Here is a 26,276-nt window from a genome sequence, read left to right on the forward strand (position 1 = left end):
GACAGATGAATCTCGTCCTTTTACAGAATGACGGAGGATATGTTAATTTTCAGGCTAAAATTCTATTTTACTACTTCATGCTAATTGGAGACGACGAGTTTATACCGCTCAGCCTATGGCGGATTTATAATTTCGGAACAAGTTTAAACTTCTGTAAGCTCATTTTAAAAGGACTTGCTGTTAAACCCTAGGGTCTTTTGAAATCTAATAGTAACGTTGTGGTTTAATATATGTGGAAGAGAAAATGTCGACAAAACTCTAGACTTTTTGTAACAAACCCTAAATTTAAATATTTTGCATTAGATGGAGTATTAAGCTTGGATGCTTGTCAGTTTGTTCTGTCATGTTCACAAGACGATACAAATCTCTCACAGATCTCTTAATTAGTTACTTTACTTATCAGTTTATTCTTCATTGTTTAACTCTAATTCTTGATTCCTTTGCACATAGATATTTATTTTGCACTTACATTCTCAATGAGCTGAAAATATATAAAGTTTTCTTTTATGATCAAATTAAATAAAATAGTTATGCCTCGTTTAAAGAAAAGAACTTAAATTCATCCCAAAGGTGCCAGAACACAAGGAAGCATATAACTTTGGCAAAATCTCAAAACTTAATCATAAAATTGAAAACAAACATAAGACAAAAACAAGTTGAAAGTGTTTAATGACATATTTGTCGCTAAAAAGAAAAGTTACGAAATATTGAGAAATTATCTTTCATATTTCAGCTTATAAAGAGGTAAAACATTTCAAATCGATAAAAACATTTTAATACATATGTAAATATAAAAATAATTTTTTGCAAGAATTTATGAAAATCTTATTTGTAGTGTGGAAATTTTACGAATTAGTCTTTTTTAATAAAAAGGGATGCCTGAATAGCACAAAGATAACATATCGTAAAAATATCTTCGTAAAAAGGTAAGAAGAAAAACTGAAGCAAAAGGTATTTGCACTGAAATTTGATTTCAAAGTTAAGACAAAATTCAAAACAATTTCACGCTTGTTTAAAAAACCTTTAATAATGCTGAATATTGCGTATGCATTTGAATAACACTAATGCCACAAAAACGTATATAGAACTTTAATTAAATTCCATAGGGATCAAGAATTTAAGCATTCTAAAACGAATTCGCAATTTACTTAATGACCCTTAGCATCTACATAATGGCCATTGCTCAGAAAATTGAAGATTTGCGAAACCGCTATATTGTAAGGCCGAAAATTGTTTTGTAAAAAATCGTTTCATAATCTTTGAAAATATCAATATGATATTAATCAGAAAAATGCTTATGAGTAATCACTCGTTGAATATAATTCAAAAACATATTTATTCATTTATTTAATTGAAAGAGAAGAGTCTCCTGGCCTGATATGATGTTTTTCATAATTTTGATATAACATGAACTCATTAAAGATTGATTATATGATATTATTATATGCATTCATCTCTTCTTAGTAAAACCTTAACCAAAATATTTTGAGAATATAAAACTTCAATCTTCATCAAAAACATCTTTGCTTATAAGGTATTTCTCCTGCTTTCCTAGCGTGCCTTCGTGGTGTAGTGTTTCTGCACGCTGGGCCGGTATTCCAGAGGTCCGTGGTTCGATTCCCGGCGAAGGCGTTTCTTCATTTTTCATCTCTCCGTTTTTTCCAATTAACCTAATGTCTCTACATGCTCTATATAATTTTGCACTATTCTCAGAAGATACATAGGCAAATTATAACGGTTAACCCAAAGCATATCATTACGAAAGTACTGCACTGATGATCATCAAATGCCACATCGACTTTTCTTGTGCTTAAAAAGATTCCATTATATCATATGTATATTATAAATATTTATAGTTTCATTTCCTAATGCGGAAACCTATTTTGTAAATTTTAATTAACTAATACCCTTTTAAATCCTCCTTTTGCATTTGGTTATTTCCTATTTATTCTAAAAAAATTAATAAAATTTCTAGACTGCGTCATTTCTAGATAAATCTATATCACACGGCTTGCGTAACGCTGATGACGTAGATCATTCAGAACTTAAGCACAAAATATCGAGAATTGAAATCTCCAAAACTTTCCTCTTGGCGATCTTCCATATTGCATAAATGCGCAAGCTTAGCTTCAACTTCTGCGCTGCTTGGACTGTATTTCGCTATGCTTTCTTACCATAGCAGTAGTATAAAAAATTTAATTAGTCTCGAAAAACACACGATTAGATTGCCAATTAAATTGTGGCCACAATTGTCAATTGCAATAAAAATGAATATTTAATATTACTCGGCTGCCAATTTTCGCAATCACGTACGAATTCGATATTTTAGCCGCGATAATACTACGCAATTAATATTATTCCACTTCCGTATTGGGTCTACTACGTTCTGAGCCATCTACGTGGTACGTCGTTTTCTGTTTTTATTATACATACACACATACATACAGACGTAAACACATTTTGAGCACAAAATAACAAAAGTTTGCAGTCATGGCAAATATTAAATATTCACTTTATTTCAGTTAAATATTTTTCAGCCATAAATAATTTGAACTGATCAATTGGCCCGTTTTAGGACGTACCATTTACATTTTCGATATCGTTTTTGTAAGAACAAAGGCACAGAAGTGTTATAGCTAGGATAAGGTGCATAGAGTAAATATGTAATTCAGAATGAATCTTACTTCAGAATGGGTTAGTTTTGAATTCGATTTAATTTTGATTCAATAATTAATAAAGTTCTAAAATTATTATTGGCTGAAGGCTTACGTATGTTATTTTATTTAGAGTGTTATGGTAAAGTCATCTGATTTGGAGCAATCTAGAAATGATGCAGTAAAGAAACGTTTATTTTAATAAATGGTTAATTTTAATCAGAGAGAAACACCCAAATTAAAATGAAGTATTAAGGTGTTATTGCTAATTTAATTTATAATTTAGGTTTACCTATTTTTTATGTTTAACACGCATACATTTTCACACACACATATACAAATATATACATATATATAAAATATTTTAAAAATATGACAGCAAACGTTTAATTTTAATTGGAGAGAGTCCTCTTTTATTCTTAATTTGGGCATTTTTCTTCCCTGTCCTGTAAATAGTAACTGTTTATAATCTATTAATATACAAAACGTCATTTCAAAATTAATCTGCATCATATTATGGTACGTAGCATAGCAATGCACACACCTCTCATCCAATCAGATTAATAATTTCAGTTATTCCCGGAAATGTCGACTTCTCTCTTTTAACGTTTTTTCTGAATACATTCACTTTGCGCTTTATTTCGCTCTGGCCAACACATGTCACTGTTCATTTCTCTGTTCTGTCCATTGTATCGTGATATATTCAGTTTTCCAAAAATGTGGGGTGCATATTGCGCCTATAATGATGCTAATCATTATAGGCGTCTAATGATGCGTCTTAAGAATTGGCTTTCTCCAATTATAAAACTATTGTTGAATCTGTAGCTACGTCTGTCTGCAAGTATCATCCTTCCACCTGTGCATTAAAGCCCTATTAAGTTATATCCACGCAATAAACCATCTTTAATCCTTTATATCTATACCTCCCACTTTTTTACAGTTTATAATAGAAAGGAGTGATTTTCCAAAATTCACCCCAAATCAGAAATTATGTTGAAGATTTGATATAAATTTCTTTTAAAAGATTATTTCCTCTTTATATAATGATGTAACCACTAAAATTGTGAAATTTCTAGCATTTTCGTAGATGAAGTATGCGCGAGAAATCGTTTCAAAGTACATTTGAAAAAAAAAAAAAAAACTGCATTGAATATCGCATTGGATTTTTTGAAAAACAAAAAGAAGAACCAAGTTTTCTGTAGCAGGAATAGTGCAAAAGGAATAGGAATCAGGAACCAGGAATAGTGCAAAAGGAAGAATGCGCGAGAAATCGTTTCAAAGTACAATAAAAAAACTGAATTGAATATCGCATTGGATTTTTTGAAAAAAAAAGGAAGAACCAGGTTAAAAATCAATGAAAAATTTTCTACCATAGCGACAAATATCATGCATGATCTAAGATAAAGTTTTTAAGAAGCAAGCTCATTTTCTAAGCAAAATCAATTTTTCAAACAATTAAAAACACAGCGTTTACTACTTATAAGAAATTTAATGCAAAAGCATTTTTCATATTATTTCATAAAATGCAGGTATTTGTATTTCTCTAATTTGTTTCTTAGTACAGCTTATTTATTTTAAAGGTAAGCTGCAAATTTAAGGCAACAATCCTTCATCTGTTTACCTGCACTTGGTAAAATTATGTAACACTTTGATTAAACATATTTATAACAATGCAAAAAATTCCTTTATGGACTTTTATAGCTTTACTATATTAAAATAGTTTATTTAAAATTTTAAATAGAGATGGTATTCTACTTACATATACTTATATATTTCTGCTGCACCGGCTCGTACAATGGCCAAGCATTTTTGAAGTATTTTGCTGTGCTACTATCCAGATGTGCGTCTCTACTATGAGGAGATAATGCCGGGTTTCTGAAATTTGAAATTTAAAAAAAATGAAGGACAGGCAGATTTTTTTTATTTGTTGGAATTATTATTAAATTATGAATGAATAAAATGATTCATAACACAGACAAACATAAATATATATAAATTCCCCACAAACATCTTTTGTTTAAATATTAAATGGACAATAAAGATAATCAAACTAATTTCTGTATTAATAATCCTTCTTCAATGTTTTGCTATAAACAGTAATTTTTAAATCAAATTTATTAAAAGAAATTATTTTTAGTAGTCACTCTCTTTGTTTGTATACACAGAATTTGCAAAGGACTGTTGTTTTTCTCAAGTCAGTTGACTTAAATCCAGAATTAAATTGTTATACTTAAGTAACATGCATTAGAATATTTGTTTGTAGGGATATTAGGTTAATTGGAAAAGCCAGAGATGTGAAAAATGAGCAGTCACCTTCCCTCGCCGGGAATCGAACCACGGACTTCTGGAATACCGGCCCACAGGACCACTACACCACGTAGGCACCCTAGGAAAGCGAGCGAAATACCTTATATGCTCCCCTTTTTAAAAGGCGACTGGAGTTTTTAGGGGACCCATTTGGCGAATTCTGGGTGTGGAGAATCACCATCCAACACCCTTTTAGTTCGGGCGCCACTGTAGAGACATTAGATAAGTTGGAAAAGACAGAGAGATGAAAAATGAGCAATCGCCTAGGCCGGGAAGCGAAACACGGACCTCTGGAATACCAGCCCAGCGTGCAGAACCACTACACCACGAAAGCACGGTAGGAAAGTGGGAAAAATACTTTATACGTTCAATATAGAATTTTAGTATTTTCTTTCATCTTTTAATTTAAAAAAGTACTAGTTTTTTATCCTTGAGGGAAATGATTTTAATGACTGAAGAAAAGGTGAGTTCCTCCATAGTTTTAAACGCTAAACCTTTTCTCTTTGAAAACCATACTAAGCCAAGCTTTAGGTATTTGATCCATCTAGTCAAAGTCCTAATTAAATATGGTGCACGGTCCCCCCCAAAAAAGGAAAGAAAACACAGTTGTTATTTTAACTTAATGTTGTCATTTAGTTTTTCTTAATATATTCTAAATAAACGGTTAATTTTTTAACATATGAAATGTGTGGTGAGCAAAAATAAAAGTTTTTTCTTCACTAGGTATTATTTCTTATTGACCATTTTGAATTATTTGCGAAACGAAATGCAACAGTTTCTTCGATAAATTGTAATATTAATATAAATTTATTTTGCGTGATTAGAATGCCATGATAAGGAAGCTGAGAGACTCAGTCGAGTCTTTAATCAGTCATAGTATTACATGAAACAATACAATAATAAATAATTGATTTCTAATCTCGCTCAGAAAAAAAAAGATGGTTAAGTAGCGTCATATTCTGTTTCCTCTAAATGTAAATGCACTAATAAATTATCTTATATCCTTATATTACATACAAGCGGTTACCACAAAAACGCACATACAGCCAGCCCATTCGCCTAGAACTGAAACCAGGTTAGAACTACTAGTGTTCAGCGAATTTAGCGATCGGCCACTACACTATTAGATTACCATAAGCTTAATCATTGCTTATTTTATATTAAATTTTATTTTGTTTTCACTAAAATATTCAAAAATGTCTGCTGTTTGTGAATTAAATTTTCTCAAAACCTTCCATATTCATCAAAATCACTCTGAAGAAATCAATTCCTTACAATATTTTTCCCCCATAACAAACTATTTTTTCCATTGTCATGCAATTTTTTAATTTATTCTTTCCTATTTCCTTCCGCAAAACGCTTTGCGACTCTTTGCAACAACATTATTTTTTAGTCCAAAGGCAAACATGCCCTGAAGGATTATTAATTTCGTTTTGGCATTTTGCGTTGAAAACTTTATAAGGTATTTCTCCCGCTTTCCTAGCGTACCTTCGTCGTGTAGTGATTCTGCACGTTGGACCGGTATTCCAGAGGTCCGTGGTTCGATTCCCGGCGAAGGCGGTTGCTAATTTTTAATCTCTCCGGCTTCCAAAATTCCTAATGACTCTACAACTTTAAAAGGTTGTATCACTTTTCAAATAGTTGCCACCATATATTATCGTCCTCTCTTATATTTAAAGAAATTAAATAATGAAGAAGCTTCATAAATGTATATATGTTTCTCGATTGTGATAAAACAACAGTAACTAGAGCCATCAAAATTTGAATAACGTAATCTTTCATTGAATATGGGCATGTGGAAGCCCTAATTTGAATTTGAAATTTTTTTATTATGGATTTCATATTTTGTAACACTTCAACTAATTTTTGATTAAAACACCAAACGATTTCAAAGCGAACAATGGCAACACTGTACGAAAAAAAACATTTTTATCTCCAGCGTACGAGACACTGTATCATAAATTCTAAAGATATGTTCATTTTAAATTAATTTGCGATACTGCTGTTGAACTGAATTTTAAAGTTTGAGTACGTAGAACATGATATTTAATAAATGAAGATAACACACAAAACGTTAAAAAAAACCCTTTGGACGTAATTTAAAATCTGAAATTTTTCAGATTTCTTTTTTTATTTTCAACTATTTAAGTTTTTTTTTTTTTTTTTTTTTTTTTTTTCTAAATAACATGACATCTGTTTATTCATGGACAAAAAGAGCTCTCTGTTGCTTTCGGAGTTCATATAATGTATTTACAAAACCGTTGTTAATTTTAAATTGAATTTATTGAAAGAAATTTATTCACTGCTGTCGACATATTAATTGTTTATGAAAGGACCTGGTGTAGAAGAATTTAACAAGCATGTGTAAATGACTAGATCAAATTGTTAGAGCAGTTTTCAGTCTACGAATACTGGTAAAGCCAAAGAGACTTTTACCTGCCAAGAAAGGTTGTTATTTTTCGTAATTTACCAAACTTTGTGTTTCTGTTGCCAGCACTTTCCTTTCCGGCAGCTAATTTTATACTCATCTGTTCTCTTCCTGTCAATACTATTGACCTGAAACTATTTGCAAGAAAATAATCGATATTATTATATTGTAATTCGTCTTTTTGTTCTGATTTAAACTGCTATCACTAAATGCGCTAGCCAAAACATATTTTATAACGCGTAGTAACATCATTTATATTTTTGTGAAAGAAAACATTTTGGGCTAATTCATTCTAAGTTACACCATTTCATTTGTCACGAAATAAAGGAAATATTTCTGATAAACTACTAAATGCTCTTACAGCAAATTATTTTGCTTTATATTCTAGAATGTATTTTGACGTCACATTTCAAAAAGGGATTTATTACGTAAATGTTAATTATTACTCAAATATTTTTTGTTTATATCAATGGCTTATTTTATTTAAATAATAACATATTTTTTATATTACTGAGTGATCTTTCAGTGATTTTCAATGTTTAAAGAATATTATTTATAATAAAATGCACCACATATGTACAACACGAGGCTTACGGATGTAAGTTAACTAAATCATTTAAAGTTACATGCATAAATAGAACGAACACAAAGCAGAGAACAGCAGGCGGAACTTCACGAAAACAGATAAGTTCACTGGCCAAGTCACTCCAAACATTTTCAAATCGTTCTGCAAGCACAATCTAGGGCCATCCAATTTAGGGCATGAAAAAATCAAATTTTCCACATCCTGAGGCACTCTTCTTGAACATTCACATAATATGCTTGATCGTAGATTAAAACGAAACAGCTAACTTGCAAATTTACCCTGATCAGATAAAAATTGACAAACTTTAAAATTTAAAGAGAGGAAAGACACGGAATGCAGTCTATGGTAAATAGAAGGAAAGAACGTTTTAGTGACCTCAGCATTACAAGTTGAAATATATTTCTCACTCCACTTAGCTAAAAGCTTTTTATAATGAAAAAACTTCCAACAGCTCTTTGGAATGCTGATGTTGATATCAATGGGTAAATTTAATGAATCTTTAGCTAAGAAATCAGCTCTTTCGTTTCCATAGAAACCGCGATCAGCACGGATATAAGCAAAGGAGATATCAATTCCTCTATTTCTAGGCGGCTATAAAAAATCGCCTGCTTGAAATTTTTTTAACTGCAATTATATTTTTGAAAGTGTAAATTATCGTCTAATATTTGAATTTTGTTTTCATGTAAAATAGTGCTTTTAAAAAAACAATGGAAGGAAGGCTACGCTTGTGCTCTTTTCGAAGGAATTTATTCGCATTTAGGTCATGAGTTAATTCGCATGTTGCTAATTTAGTCTGGCTTCCATGAGAAAACATTTTCAAAATATATATTCAAGGGAAAAACGAAATGTTATAAGGGTAAGAATTTAATGGTAAAAGAAAATCTTCGAATTCAAAGGACAGTTGCATAATCATTAAAATGCTAAGTATCAACTGTAAACAAAGTGATTAATGCTGATTTGAATCTTAAAAAGGCGAAAATGCCGATCTTGACCACATGGCCACCAGTGAAGCACTAAGTTCCGACGTCCAGACGATTGACACTCGTAAGGACAATTAAGTGCCTTCCGTTTAACTAAGGTAGAGGCTAAAGCAGCATGTTGCGGCAGTAATTTGCCTGTCATTTGTCAGATCCTGTTTTCTCAACAACAGGGGTCTTCACGCGCGGCAAAGACATTGACAGTTTTCTCATAATTTAAGTTTACAAACAAAGAATGTAACGGTACCTCTTGACCAGCCTCAATCTTTAAAGAGAAAAATCATAATGGAGAAAGTTAAAGCTAATAAGAGAAAGGGAAATGAAAGAGAAGGGTTCCCTGGAGCTCCAGGATCGTGACACCCATCGAACCAAGAAAATTATCACCTGAAGTGCTCCTTAAGGTACTTTGGGTTGTCACATGCGTAATCACATTGAGAGAGATAATGCGATATAAATATTATCCAGATCAGATTTGGAGCTTGTATGGGATAACCATATGCTGAACAGGCGTAACGCGCGAAGAAATAGACAATTTCTCCATTTTTAGCAAGAAATAAACGTTGATATAAATTATTTGTCAGGTTTTCACTTCTGTTGCCAAACTCAACTTAATTATTATCAGTATGCAGAAGAGTTCAAATACTGACGCGTAAGAGTATCTTATTACTGTAGTTATATTTGTTTATAATTTCATGATCATTGTGCTGCATTAGCTAACTTATTGATATCATATGACATAGTTTTTCTCATAAAAATTTTAGTATCTTAAATTGAATCCTTTACATATGGAATAGCATCTGTTCGAGGAAAAAATAATTATAAAAGAACTAAATTAATATCATAAAAGGGAATTTATTAAAAAATTTAGTTAAAAAAAAAAAAAAACCTTTTGAATTGGTGGTCATTTTTGGTTTTCAAACTTTACACATTTTAAGATGACTTATTTAATTATATTTTTCTCATATCTTTAAGCAAAGTTTGATTATATGAAAAGCCATTTGAACGTAAGATATGCAGAAACAGAAATTCAAATCTCTCCTTACAATAGAAGGAAATGTCAAGAAGGATTTGAAAAGTTTTTGAGAAAGAACGATATACGCCCTCATGGCTCGCATAGTTTGAAATATCAAACTCTGCATTAAAAGACGGATTACAAAGCTATGAGATTTTTAAAAGTGACACATTTCGAAATATTTATTCGACAGTGAAAGTGGAAATGTTTAGTCCTAGATTTCGAATCCATAACCTTTGGAGAAATTGTCCAGCAGAAGTTAAAAATAGCATTATGTACTTCTAATTTTTAAAAAAATGCTTCTTTCAGCTTATTTTGATATTTAAATTGATTTTGATTCATACAAAGGTTTGGATTTTAAAGCAAGATTTATTATTTCTAAAATACTGTTGCGGAATGCTCATTTGCTGAGTTGTCAGATAGCTTTCCCGCAAAGCGATATTGAAGTTGCCAGAATGTGTCAGGGAAAGGCTGTGTTGTCAGATTTGCTCGGAATTGAACATTTCACGATATTTGGCGACAGAATTGGCGATATGCCATAGACGGAGCGAGAACATTCAAGAAAGCATTCTTAACGGTTTTCTAGGGAATATACTGGAAGGTAGGTTAAAGCTATATATACCCTGCATGTACGAGCAGAGAGTAGTGTCGTGAGCTCAGAGATTAGGATGAGAGAGATTGACAACGTCGGGAGCTGTACTATAGCGCTTTGCCGTGAAGCTGTATTCACCGTTATAACCTGAAGGCTGTGCTGCTGATTATTTCAGCGTGTTTGTCCTAGTTTTTCGACGTGTGTAAACGTGTTTTTGGAACTGTCTTATATAAGAGTGGTAAATAAATTGTGTTTTGATTCTTCAACAAGTGTAATTATCAATCACTCCAAATCCACCAACGCGTAGAACGCAACCATATTAAATTATTAAATTAAATCCTAAAATAAATTGGATTAAAACCATTAAATCCTAAAACACTAAAATAAAATGCATTGCATTAAATCCTAAATCAAATCTTAAATAATGCTTAACAAAGATTCAAATTTTACTTCTTGCATAACGGGGGCTTATAATTTATTAGCTGCACAGTCCTTTTGTTTATAATATTGTTTCCTTTAGCTTAGAAATCTCTAAAATCTGAACCACGTTTGTGTTCCATTTTTAACAAAAGAAAAAATGCTTTTTTATTAGCTATATTTTTTTCACTGTAGTCTCAGACAAATGATGCTCATTATTTAAATCGGACAGTGTTTTATCGGCTGCCCAGTGCTAGATAATCTCGCTTCTTACAACTAAAGCAGCGTTTTTATTGCCTTCGTTAGTTTCGAATTTCAACCGTCCTAGAAACATAGCCTAATTACATTTCGGAGACTCGGAAATCCCATACCAGCAATAAAAGTCAAACGCAGATCAACCTAAATGTAATTGTCTAGCTTGAAATTCTTTATCATACCTTTTCCTTGCAAACTCTTGTTAGGAGTGATTTTATTTTATTTATTTTTTAATAGCTGTGGGAGTATTGTACGTAGCATTTCTCTGCGTTTTTCAGCAATAGAATAATTTCGAAAGAGCGATTTAAGAAAAGTTTGAGGAAAGAAATTCTGGTTTTCATTCTTGTCCCATGTAATTACAGTATTTTAAACACAGCATCTATTAGATATTGGTTCCAAAGTTTATTAAAATAAGCTTATGATAATTAAGATAGACGCTTTATTAATTGCATTTGTTTTAGATGAACTCTAATTGCAAAACATACTAATAATTTGAGTAAGTTACTTTAAATAATTATATTCATTATTATTTCACGAGAAAGTAAAATCTTTAATATGCTAAAATATTTTTAATATCAAAAGTGTTTATTTAAAATAGCATTTTAAAAACTACAAATGCACTTAACTAGGAACTAGTTTGAAACGTGCTTAAATTGTGCAATTCAAATACTAACAGCAAATAAAAGAAAACTAAAAAATATATTGACGGAATTGTTTTAGCTAGAACATGAAAGTTCACTCATAAGACTATCTTTTATGTGATGCAACAGAACGAACAGGAAAGGTTTTCAAAATCATACCCTGTGAAATTTGTGTGGGATAAAAACTTTTACGGAAAAAAGGAAATGTCTTAAAAAATGAAGCATGAAAACAAAAAATAAATAAATAAAAGTGAAGAATTAACTGCTAACCTTCGAAAGGAAAAGCATATATTTGCACAGTTTTGCATCCATAAAAATTCCTTTTCTCCGTCATTTTAAATAAATATCAGATATCCAAATGATTACATTATTAAGAACAGTCTCTTAAATACTACATGAAATTATAAATCTGACAGAATTTTAGAACACAATACCTTTACTATCTAATTATTATCAATTAATTATCTAATTAATTATCAATGCTATCTAATTAATTATCAATGCTATCTAATTAATTATCAATGCAAGTACCATTAGGAACAACAGACTTTACAGAACTATTAAAATAACTAAATTTCACTATTCTTGCTATACAGTGAAAGAATAAATAATGATTAAATTTAGAACAAACGTTGCATGCCTATGTTAACAGACAAAAGAGATATACTATGTTCATTTATACGTAAGTGGGAAATATATTTACATCATTTCACTTATGTTAGAAGTTTCGGGAATGTCATAAATATTTCTGGAATTTCCTAATTTAAACTTTAATATGCATGTGAATATTTCATGTAAATTTCTGACGCAAACAGCAGCAATTTAGGCAAATTAACTGCATTGTGCACAGATCTAAGAAATGAGAAAATACCTCGCAATTATCTATTCCAAAAGGTAAACTTCTCATGCTAATATACGTAAAATAAATTCTGACACTAAGACATGTTTAAAAGTAATTGGCTAACATTGAATACACTAATAAATTTTCAGAGAGCCTCAGTTTGATTTCAAAGAACTTTCAAGTAATCTTAGAAGAATTGTTAAATTATAAATACATAAATGAAAGAGATATTAAATAGTTTTAAAGCTTAATCACGCATATGAAGCGAAAGTATATGACAAATGGCGAACTTGTAACCTGAATAATAAGTTTATAACAAATGTAAAAATTCGCTCTTGAGAGAAAGAATTACGGGTACTGAAATGATGGCACAGAACTTTAAATTTTCGTCATTTATTTTCCATAGCTCTTTTTCAGTTTTTCTTTCGCAAACTTGAGTCAGTTATTTCTATTTGGAATCTGTTATAAATGCACAAAATACGTGCTCATTTACTTTATTTAGTTTGGTTTATGTGAGACCGATCTACCACTGTTCAGCGAATTTAACACTCGGCCGCTGGACGACCTACTTTAATTAGTGGGAAAATGTTATCCTTACGGCCTTCTATGAAGGTAATATATAAAAACTCGGGGTTAGACACTTAGCAAATTGGCGTTGCAAGTGTACAGTTAAAAAATTAGTCACTGCTTCATATAAAAATATCTGTGGCGTTTACTGTTTACGATCATTGTAAGTGCAGTACAAATAATGTAAGAATCTATTACTGTAAGGATATGCAAGATTACATAATAACCTAGCATGTACTAAGCTGAGTACTTTATTAAAGTACTGTAAATTTTATCCTCAGCATATTTAAACACAGAAGTACCACAACAACTGGTGAAATCACAACAAAATAGTTATTAAATTGTATGCTTTGTAGAATACTTTGAACTTGAATGCAATTTACAGAATACTATGCAGCTTGCAAGGTTTAAACTACAGTTACATTGCCAACAGCTGAGAAGGTCCAATACAGGTTTCTGTCTAAAACCTCTTTCAAAACTTGGCACTACGAATATAGATGAAAAGCTATTTGCAACCATAGGCGTAGAATCGACTCTATTCCTCTGATATAAACATAAATCTTATGACAATAAAATTTAAGATTAGGAATTTAACTTGCCTCATACTTAGGTATTAATTATTCCATCGCTATCTTTTGCCCTTTTCTATATTATATTTCATTGCAACATACTTTTGGACAGAGTTGAGATGAGAATTAGGAACAAAGAAACACAGTTTTCAAGTAGTATGGGAATACAAACAGGCCAATTTTCAAAGCTTAAATCTTTTCAATTTAAATTATATTCTTTTATATCCTAACATTTGTTATATTTTGCCTGACTTATACTTGTTTATTTCTTTGTATTTCTTTGAAATAATTTATACTGTCTTATTTATAGCTTTTATATTTATACATTTAAAATCTCTTTAGTTTTGATTTGAACTCATCAATAATATACTTCATCAAAAGTTTCTGCAGATGACTCTAACCCAAATCCCTTGCTTGACACTTTCTTTTCTTTTTTACTAAACTTGAGAGCAGAAATGAAAGCAAAGGGATAATGAGACCGGTGAAAAATGGCCTGGATACGATTTAAAATATTACTCTATTTGCAAGTTAAAGAGCTCATCTAAAATTTCTGTTAGTCTAAATAAAGTCCGCTTTCAATTCTGATTACGCTGCAAAATGAGACGAAGTAGGAAAGCTCAAAGAAATATATATACATAAAGAAACAAAATGGAATGAAAGCGTAAATACTTTTCTTATTTTGTAGCCTGTAGTCAGTGGAAAAATTCTCATTTTGCCACTATTCGAAGAAACAAAATGGTCATTACTATTCAAAAGATGAAGAAGGCTAAAGAGAAAGAAGGCCTTCATTCAAAGCAATGAATTCTAAGCTGATTTTTTTTTCTTTCTTAAAAAATTCGCGTATTATTCATTGTTTTCCGCTTCAGGAGCTCTAGGATAACTTAAAGCGCTTCAATCGACTCTGCATTGAGAGTTTATATATCTTCCAGTCCAAAGATTTTCTCCGATTTTATTTTGGATTTTTTTTTTTTTTTTTTTTTTATCTTCTTTGCTTAGATTCGGCTGTGATAAGTTCTAGTTGTCATTCTCAAAACTTAGGAAGAACTTCGCGCAAATGCTTTTTGTTTCATTATTTTTTCCTTCAAATCTTTGATTTTTTTTTTTTTTTTTCATTGCAACTCTGAAGATTTTTGAATACGCAGTTTTGATTGAAAAAAGTTTGCTTTTTTGTTTAGTAGGTATTATTGGAACTGACTTTGAAAGACTAGATTCTACGTTTGTATGAAATAATTGCTCTGATTCAGATTAGTTTGAAAGATTATTTTAGATATGCGTCACTGGATTCTGCATGTTAATAGAAATGTCAAATAAAAGAATTGTAAATAAAATAAGCTGCATGTAAATGAATATTTATTTCCAGATAATATTAAAAAAGTGGCGACGAATAAATGAAAAGAAGATGAATATAAAATGTGCAGAAGAAATGCTATTGGCTGCATTGTAATATGCAAAGCAATTCTGCGATTCTATGAATAAACTGCAGAAGCAGATAACTTAGACCTTTTTTGCAATTTTTTGAATCAGTGTATTTTGAAGCATACAAAACGGCAGCGGCAAGAGTAAGAAGATAAAAATAACATCAAAACATGTATTTGAAGGAGGATTTCATGCTAGTTTTATTTTTTGACTTTTATATATTTTAGAAATGCATACATGAAAGTAAATCACAGTCTGAAATGATAAGTTTACGTAGTGTGCAATAGGCAGCACCTATCTGTATTAATTATGCTTAACAGTCTTGCTCATTGTATGTTATATATGTATGTTAGTGTATGTTATAACATTTCACGATCTTGGGAAAATTATTTTTCAGTTGTAGTAAACAGGTATATTATACTCACGGAAAGAAAACAAGATTTCTTCGGTGCTTTACTTTCGAAAAAGAGTAAAATTGTTCAAAATGTTCAACTGAATGGTCATAATGGCCAGCCCATATACTAAATATTCATATTTACTAAATGATGTGTTACTAGATACCAATTCTGCCAGTAGTTATTTTGTTTTCTGTTAATATAATTGAAATTTCCGTATATATTTGTGGACAGGAAATATAAAACGAAAATTTAATTTAATTGCCACCGACGTTTCTAAGTCCATAAAGACTCGTTATTATAATTATAAAAATCATAATTACCTAAACACTACTATTGCGTGTTATAATTCTGATGAAATAACAGATATCTGGATATTACCGAGATCAAAAACTTTCAAATATCTAATAAAATGATATTATCTGGCCTCACATGTGTTAAGAAAGAACGGTTTTCACTTCATTGCAAAGGCTTTTTATTCAGTTTTAAAGGTACGCATTGAAGATATTTATCTTAGAACAAATAATTTTTGGGACCGCCAGATTTCAGAATTTCTTGAAAATGAGGTCATACATGTGTAAGTGAATACGAGTGATGCAGTAATCTGTTATACGTTCCCGTACCTATTGTAAAGAAATTAGTATTTAGCGTAAATATATATGTTATACATGGATTCCGTATCCTGCTGTTGAGTTTGAAATGTAAAGACCTACAGAATGTAGTATAATATTACGGTTACCAGAAAAAAAAATGCATTAACAAAATTTTTAATGATAACTATAAGATTTTCACAAATGATTAATGTTTGAAAGTAATTTTCGAAAGTAAAAACAATCTTAATTCCAAATTGATTTCTTTGAGAAAATTCTCTCCGGTAATCGCATATTTTAAAGGAAAAAATTTCCGAATGCAGTGATTGTAGCTTTTACGCAGAAATAAATACTTTTTTTTTTTACAACGGCACACGTTATATTCTTGGCCCACCAGCGTCCGAGCGGTAAAGCTACTGAACACTGGTAATTTGATCCGAGGGTCGAATCATATACGAAAGATACCTTCCCTTTGACAGATATCCCTCGAGTGCTTTGCTATGATCGAATAAACCAAACCAAACATTGTAGTCTTACGAAAGATTAGTCTGCTTATCCGCTCTTATGATTTGCTTGAATCGGAGAATTATAATAAAGATAAAGAGTTTATATTTTATTTCTGAATCAAAATTTAAAAAAAAAAAAGTTTTTTTTTGACTTCTACATAAAAATTATCTTGTTATCATAAATAGTGTTTGCCCAGAAAGGCTACTCATTTCGTTTTGGCATTTTGCATTGAAAACATTCGATGTCCGTTTCACTTTTCAGATTATTGCTAGCAAATATTATAGCCTTGTGTTATATTTAAAGAAATTAAATAATGGAAACACTGTACGGGGGGAAACACTTTTTTTATCTCCAGCGAGCGTAACTGTGTATTGGAAATTCTATAGATAAGCTATTTTTAAATATATATTAAAATATTTTTAATTTATGCGCATTTTCAACATGTAGTAAATAAATCGCAAACATGTAATTTTGAATTCAAGACATATATTCTTTATTATTATTTTAACGCATTAAGAATAAATTCTAAAATACAGCTTTTTTCTGTGAAGCTTGTCAAAATCTATTGTGGTTTACGTTCCCATGTAATAAAATATGCAATATTTATGTCAGCTGAAAATGTTTCAGTTATTTTAACTTCGAACTGGAAACTTAATATAAATTCTTTATAATGTAGTCAATTAAGAGACAAAGAATATGCTCACCGTCAGAAGTGCTAGGCCTAAGTAACTCTCAGAAGGGTGCACAGAGGATGAATAGCAACTTATAGAGCCACTATGATTGCACAAAACATAGTATACGCCAGTGTTAACATAGCGCAATTCTCTTAATGTATGGTAATATGTGTCATTATAGTGAGTGTTGGTTTATTAGTTACAATTTCATATAAATATCATGAGACATACCTCTGTATTTTCTGTTTTTCTTAAAAAAAAAAAGCTTTAAACGATAAAAAACAGGTAAAGAAGAATACGCAAGTCGTCGTTAACCATTAGCTGGACAGATAGTATGTCGAAACAGCATGATATCTCTCGCTTAATGTATGAACGTGATGCTGCTTATATATGATATTTCTGCGAATATATTTTCACGCATCGGTCCTATATTACGGTCCTCGCTTTCCATTCAGTAGGGTAAATACTAAACTAAAATGCTTTGTTGAAACGCTTAAAAATTATAATTCATATTTAGAATGTTACGTTATTTTCAACATTGTCAAATTACAGATAATTTCCTTCACAAATTCCTAAATAGTTAAATACCACCTAATTATTTGATTAATTTTTCACAGATAAGTAAATTCCCAGTTTTTTTTTTTTTTTTTTTTTTTTTTTTTTTTTCCAATTTTTGGATTCTTAATCGAAATTAAAGTAAAAATAAATAGTTTATAACCTTCTCTCAGCATTCTTTTCTTAATGCTTGAATTTTTAAAGAAAGCTTCTTTGCTAGTGTTGTCATCATCATTAATCATTATAATTATCATAATAGCGTTAAAATATCTTAAAATGTCGTTTGTAAATACTAATTTTTAATGCTTTTAATAAATAGTAAAAAATTTTATGTGTGCACCACATGACTTCCTTGTACGGACTATTAAATTATACGCATTTTTTCCTGCATTTCATTTTAACTTAGTTCCTCGGATTTCATTAGAGATATATTTCTCATTCAATGAATTCAGTTCTCACTTTGCGACAAGGGAAAAATACATAAGTAATCAAAATATGTATATTAAATTTGAAAGATATAGAACAACATAAAACACTAACTACAGTTAAAACAACTAATTATTTTTTCAAATAAAAATACAGTTTCTATGCAAAAACAAGCAATTCGGCTAGCGGGCAAGAAGGCAAATTTTTCGGTGCACAAAACTAAAAGTTTACGTTTGGTCTCATTCGACAAAAAGACACTGAAGGCGTAGAAACTAACGCATGCTGGACGCTATGCTGAAACAATATACTAGAATGGATTAAGCATAATTTAATTCGCAATGATAAAGGAAGACATTTTTTCGTTCTTGGGAAGCTTGGTTTCTCTACATTGGCAATAAATTCACTATTCTACTAAGTTTGAAATGTAAACAAACATAGCTGCTATCGTAATCAAAAATTAGGCTTAGCCTCAATTAAAAAACCTTTAAATTGTTGATAATTCCGCAATTATTGCATGCAGGTTAACTAAAGCCAAAAAAATCTTAACCGGGATATAAGAACAACATAATTCAATCATTTTTAAAGCAAAAGATGCGCAATTTGCAGACATATAAGAATAAAGAAAACTGAGCTCACTGAACCGCGTAAGAGAATGGACATGTATATACATGGAGTAGTGGTCAAAATTGTGGACACTTTTGGAAAGTTTTTTTGTTTTTGTACTTTTACGCTTATAGTAAATGTTACGTTTCGCAAAATGCAAACTTGTATATACCATTTCGAAGAGAATTTATTACTGAATTCAATACAAAATACAAAATTCAATTATTTGCAATACAAAAAACGTTATGTGTACTTTAATATAAATAAAAAACACAGTTATGAAGTGGTTTGTGATGTCTAGCTTTCCTGGCCAATCACTGTTCTTGTTCTGAGAACCAATCAAATGTTATTAACTGCCAGTAGAAGCTGACATCATGTTTACACTTGAAACAATTCATTATTTTGCTTTGTTCTGTAGAAGGAGGACCTGTTTCTTATACACTGCAATAACAAGTAGGAATTTTGTAAAAATTTTTAATATTTAGTCAATGACATCAAATAAAAAAGTAGATTGGACACCTAGAAAGAGATGTAATATTATTGTACTATGAGAAAGAGGTATTTCCTATGCTGAAATTGCAAGACAGGTATGTGGTTCAGTGACTACATCTGGAGTCCGAAAGTTTTGTTTACGATATCAGGAGACATATTCAATACAAAACAAAGAAGGAAAAGGCCGAAAAAGGTGCACCACATCTATTGATGACAGAAGAATAAAAAGACTATGTCTCCAAGATAGAAAAATGTCATCAGCGATTACAGACATCAGCGGCCATCAGAAGTGATCTGAATGATGCTGGTGTTTCTGTCAGTTCAAGAACAATCAGGAGAAGATTAACAGATGTTGGACTGAGAGCTAGAATTCCACGTAAAAAGCTTTATATTAATTTTCAGCAACGACAAAAAAAGACTACAGTGTACAAAGGAACACATTAATTGGTCAGATGATCAGAGGTCACAAGTTATATGGAGTGTTGAAACTAAGATATCGTTATTCGGTAGTGATGGGAGAAAATATGTAATAGACGTAGAATAGAAGATCTACATCCTGACTGCATTCAAGCAACTGTGAAGAACCCAGTTAGTGTTATGATTTGGTCAAGCATGTCAGCAGATGGTATTGATCGCCTTCATCTCATCGATGGGACACTGAATGCCAGAAAATACATTGACACTGTTCTAGAACCAAAACTTTTACCTTCCATCAGAGATCTCTTTCCCAACAATGCTTCGTTTATTTTTCAGCAGGATTCTGCTCCTTGCCACACGGCCAAAATATCGAAAGAGTGGTTTCATACAAAGAACATTAAATTGTTGTCATGGCCAGGAAATCGACCTGACCTCACTCCTATCGAAAATTTGTGGCACCGTTTGAAAACTCTTGTCCGAATGAGGTGCCCATCAAATAAAAGGAAACTAATTGAGCCTATAATTGTTTCCTGGCATCATGTAATAACGAAAGAAGAGCTTAAAACTCTAATCAGCTCAATGAAACGTCGATGTGAAGCTGTAATCAAAAATAAAGTGTACCCTACTAAGTGCTGATAACTCACTGCAATCGTCACTATCTAATGTATATCGATAAATATTATTGTTTAACTTTTTTTGTATTGCAAATAACTGAATTTTGTGTTTTGTATTGAATTCGGTAATAAATTCTCTTTTAAATTATATATACAAGTTTGCATTTTGTGAAACGTAACGTTTTCTATAAGCATACAAAGTTCACGAACATAAAAATTTCCAAAAGTGTCCACAATTTTGGCCACCACTGTAAATTTATACACTTTTTGGTGCTGCCAATCGCAACCAAATAGGAGGTGCACATGTATATGTTATAGCAGTCCCACATACAAAATTTCAACGTTCTAAGGTTATTCGATTGAGTTATGCCAGATACATACATACATATGTACGCACGTATACACGTACAGACGCCACGAAAAAAATCTCTTATGAATCCATTGTAAATCAGTTTTATAATTCGTTTGGGGAAAAAGAATCCTTTATTCTGTCCTTACGTACAGAAGTCACGCAAAAACATCGTTCAATTGCATTCGACAGCGGTCAGAATGGATATTTTCGTTGAGATATGGTACCCGAAAGTTTTCATGATTACAATACCTTCTTTACTTCGTACAAGGAAGTAAAAAGCACCCACTTTTAAGAAATAAAATTTTAAAATCCCAAGACCTTCTTTTGATCAAAATTCAACAATTTTTTATATTACAAGCAAGAATATATATTAAATAATACTTATTTAAATATGTATGGGTTTACTATTATTATTTAATTAACAAGTTATTATTATTTATATCTTCACTGTCCTTTTTCCCTTCCGCTTACTCACCGGAATTCAAATCTAGTTCGAGAGTATTTAAGCCGAGGGTTTTGGATTTTAAGACAAAACGTGTTCCTGCTTCTCGAGGCCACGTTACTAGGTTTGACCAGCTCAGATAAGATTGTATTTATTCGGCTTTTCGTTAGTGCTGCCAAAATTCAAATTGTCATTACGATTAAAATCTGAGACAGTTTAGTTTGGTTAAACTGTTTAGTCTCTTGACTAATAGGCTTAGTTTCAATTTTTGAACTTGACTGTTAAGTTAGCATCGCCACGAGTAGCGATGTACCTGGTGATGCAGTCAAGCATGGGAAGTGCATTTATGTTCAAGTTAGTTCTGATTTAATAAAAGGTTCGTTTTTAAAACTTCTTAAGACTTTGCAGTTCTTTTCAGACACAGCAATAATTCGCTCTAAGTCTGTTAGGAGTTTTGAGCCAGTTTATGCTGCCAAAGGAAACTAAACTCTATGCAGGGATAGATATTATTCACTAATGGGTGCAATTCTATTAGTCTAATTTTATCTTTCAGTTTTTTATTTCTATATTTAAAATTTTATTGCAAGTTTTATTATCTATTAAATTTTATTTTTATTAAAATATTACGTTTTATTTTATTTTTATTAAAATTTTATTTCAGAAAAAATTTTGTTATTTTTATTTCCAAGTGAGCAACTTGAATACAAGCTAGTTTATCTTAAAATGTCAGCCACGAAGGCATCCCTGTTCTTAGGCGAATCGTCTTCACATGCTTTAATCAGATTTTTAACAGTCCACGATTTCAAATGGAGATACGAGTTTTTTAAAATGGTTTAAATCTGTTATATACCTAATTAATCATATCGAAGATATTTGTTGCAACAGAATGCTCTCTGCTGAAATAACCTCATTCAATCGATTACAACTAACAATTCTTCTTTATTGAGAAATAGGGCTACATATACTGCAAGCAAAGTAGTGTATTCTTCTATGACAGTATTTTTTTTTCTGTAAATTTACTTATATTTCGAAAAATGCAAGCATTAAATTTCTTCAAATAAATGGGCGTCTATTTTAACCCTCTTTCCAAAAGAATTTTGAATGTTTTTTTGAAGACATGGTGCATATTGTTGGAAATAAATGATTTTGTGTCATTAATAATAATATTTAGTATCAATTTCCTTACGTTTACTCCTTTTGACTGAAACATTTTCCCTTGTGAAATATTATATGTCTGTATTGCTCTTGTGAAATATTGTATACTATTGCTCTTGTGAAATAGTGCATTGCCGTTCTAAAATATTGTGTATTGTGCAGGAGTATCGTATTGTAATTGTTTAAAAGTGCTTTAAAATATGTTTCATCCTGAAGAAAGGAACGTTTTTTTAGAAAAAAGGTATTTGTAGAAATTTAATTCTAAAAAAATTTGCCAACATTGATAACATATCTTCCAAACACATCTAAAGGTTATGCAAGAGGGTAAGGACAGCGAAATTATTTAAATTACCAACTTAATACATGTCAAGCGTTTGCAAGCACTAGTTTAGTTATAGATAGTTAGTCTAAAGCTTTGTATATTTCAGTCTCGAAACATATTCTAATGAACACAATTCTTAGTCACAAATATTCTATGTAAAATCGAATTATTTACTTCTTCCATTCATGAAATTCCTAAATTTCACAAAGGCAGTAAGAAAATCCTGTATCTCCATTTAAAACAATAGTTTTCAACGTAACCAGGTATTCTGAAATTTGTTAATTTTGATAATAAAAAACACTTAGGCTTGCGGAATTATTTTGCGTTTAAAAAAGGGGGATGCTTCTTCTTTTTAATAAATGAAATTTTTGTGTGCTTGTAAACTATAAATTATTACCGTTTGAGGTAAATATTCGTAGCAAATCTCACAGAAAATTGATCCAATGAAACGGATGCAAAACTACATTTTGATTAAATAATTCATTTCTATTTGAAATAAATGCATACCTATATCCACACACTGGTAATTTAAGATGAAATGATATCACAGCAAATATTTCCACAAGTTGGCTGTTAGAGTTTGCTGTTAGAAATGTCCGATTTTATGTGTAATATATTATTTCTGTGGACTGTTAATAAATTATTAGGGTTACTGTAAGTCGCTAAATTAAATTTGTTTCAGATAAAAGCTGAAACCTACATACGATAATAAAATCGCATTTTCTTTTCAATCCTATGAATTTGATTTGTTTTACTTCTTTTTTAACGTTTTGAAACTTATCGTAGAATGTAATTCCAGATTGGGTCCTTTAACCCCAGTCGCTCTTTAAAAGGGAAATATGTAAAATATTTTCTCCCTCCCTCCAGTATGCCTTCTGGTGTAACGGTAGCACACTCGACGCGTCTTCGAGAGGTCCGGGTTCGAGTCCCGGCGTGGGCATTGCACATCTGTCACATCTCCTGCTTCAAAATAATCTAATGACTCTACAGCCTTCATTTTTTATTATTGCATCAAAGGAAATCATTCTTCCGTTTCTTTTGTCATGAAAATACGGTAAACTATTTGGAAGGATGCCGTCAACTTCATATGTTGTTTAAATACAAGAGATTGACTTGAAACATTTGTACGTGAACATTTAATATGAAAAATGAACCATAAGGATTTTTTTATTTCTGTCATATAGTTAGTTTAACAATTAAACAAAGAAATATCGTTTGGGTTAGTCTTATTATGCTTCTTTTAATATTTCTGGTTTTATATAAAAGGCAGATTAAATTTTCCTGCTTTGGGGAAGTTTGGACATCATTCTTTCATCTCGTAACATCAAACTTCACGGCATATGCTACCAAAATGTTTTGAAAGCTCTCTAATTTCTTGTTCTTTTTGTTCAGCAATACATGTTGATGCAAACCGCTGTTCACAAACAATTCCATTGCATGATATTTTACTTCAGATTGTTCAGTGGAAACTTGGCAGACAATATGATTATTACTGTTTTAATTCTAATTTTTAATAATTTAGTAATTACTCCAAAACAAGCAAATTATTTAGTATACTGCAATATTCCGTGCTTACTGAACTCTATTTCACCATTCAAAAGACTATCTCCTTTCTACTGTTAAAAAAGAGTGGAATGAACATAGTCTTTCCGTCTGTTCGAGAAGTCGAACGAACATGTTAATACAAACAACCTTTCTTTTTTGTGAAGGAACGGTTGTTCGTACTAACGTGTACCATTGTTTTATCTAGATGGTACACTTTTTAAGGTGAACTTCGGAAACTTGATACTTAAGAACTTAGTTTATTACAGTACCTCATTTCTTTATAATAAAACTAATAGAATCAGTAAGGACTTACCCATGCCTAGCAAAATTAGTCCAGAATGTGATAATAGCTTCAGATAGAGAAGTTTCGCTTTTAGTGTAATTAGCAGCAAAATGTGAAAGAGATTCCACTAGAGGCGCTCCAAAAACGTAAGGCAAATCTTCCCCTCTTACACATCCTAATCTAGACGAATAATCTCCGAATTCTGACTGATGGTTGAAGATGTAGAAGTAAGTCTTCTTCCCGTCATTTAATGGTTCAGAAGGAGGTGGGTAAGTATCTTCACGAGGTATTCCACCGCTGTGAAATGTCCCTGCACGGATGACAGGAGCGACAATAAGAGCATCACCAAGAGCTTCTACCGTACTATCAAAAATATCCATTGCTTGGAGAAATGATCGTGACCAGTTCATATATTCATTGACAACTGTGAGAAATATCTGAAATGCAAGAAAATGATATGATTGTTTTCTTAATCAAATGTTAGCATCATAAATTCATTCAACATAGAAGTTTCAAAGGTAATTTAACTTAACAGCCCTTAACTATATGTAACTTATATTTCATTGGAATTAAATTATTTATTCTAATCCCAATTTCTCAAATATCTGGTAATAAGTGTAAATGAAACGCAGAATGCATTGCTCTGCATAAGCCAAATGTTTTTTTTTTTTTTTTTTTTTACTAGGTATCTAAGATATTCATTCGATTCCCTTGTTTGCTTAAGAAGTTCCTTAATCAAAACAGAAGAGACACAAGCCAAGGGGAAACATAAAATTAGCAAAGTAATATTTTTATGTTTGGCGTGGGTTTAGTCAAGAACTCAATAGATTTTTAGGGCAAACAGTGCAGGGTCTTCTTCATCAGGAGCAAATAAATCTGCAAGACTTAATTTTTGCCGACAGATGGTGCTACCTTTTGGTTCGCTTTACTGCCGTAGCGTATGAGTTCTATCGTTGCGCCGGCTGCTCAATAAGTCTTTTAATCCCAAGGAAAGAGAAATCTGAAGGTCGTATGCTCGATCCTCAGCCGAAGCTTATCTTTTAAAGATGATAAATGTATATACTGCGTCTTATCATCTGAGACTCCTGCTTCAAGCTTCATGTGATTCTATTTGTGATCGCCTTAGAGTAAAAGAAATTTATAGAAGTAAAGGTTCAAATACAGCCGAAGACTTATATAGACGATCTTACAATCTACGCTGCTTTCCAGTCTTGCCAGTCCAGTCTTCTTTGCTCCTAATGAAGAGGGGTTCGTACCATATTTTCCCTCCGAATCGACTGAGTTGACTAAATCTAAGCCAACACTAGATTGTTGCTTTGCTAATTTTAAATCCATCAATATTTAAACATATATTTCTTCATAAGGCGTGTTTTTATGAATTAAGAGTCGTTTGTTTACCTTGCACCTGTTACAACAGAATTTTCAACAATAGAGGAAAGAGTTCATGAATTTTTCAAGAAACGTTAGTGTTATGCATAAATTACAATTAAAACATGTTTAAATTGCGAATGCATGGCTAGAACACTGCATTCTAAATTCATCCGACCAAAGGAATGCAAGAGTACTTAAACTAAAATTCTTCAAAATTGAAGCGAATTATAAAGCGATTAAATTTTCAAACGCATAGTCCACATTTTGAGAA

At 31.2% G+C, this 26,276-nt stretch overlaps 1 protein-coding gene across 3 annotated transcripts in view; it reads right to left on the reverse strand.

The window, feature by feature from the left end:
* Positions 1-26,276, reverse strand: part of LOC118188474 (neuroligin-4, X-linked-like) — a 412,431-nt gene that overhangs the window by 93,832 nt on the left and 292,323 nt on the right. For all 3 annotated transcript variants that reach the window (XM_035358904.2, XM_035358902.2, XM_035358903.2), the window contains exons 5-6: positions 24,665-25,071; positions 4,414-4,529 (exon numbers count right to left, since the gene is read on the reverse strand). In XM_035358904.2, the coding sequence (XP_035214795.1) occupies positions 4,414-4,529; positions 24,665-25,071 (523 nt within the window). The remainder of the gene's footprint in view (positions 1-4,413; positions 4,530-24,664; positions 25,072-26,276) is intronic.

The sequence above is a fragment of the Stegodyphus dumicola genome, chromosome 3, assembly GCF_044657685.1.
Source record: "Stegodyphus dumicola isolate Sdum_Otavi_A_Nest chromosome 3, ASM4465768v1".
NCBI lineage: Eukaryota > Metazoa > Arthropoda > Arachnida > Araneae > Eresidae > Stegodyphus > Stegodyphus dumicola.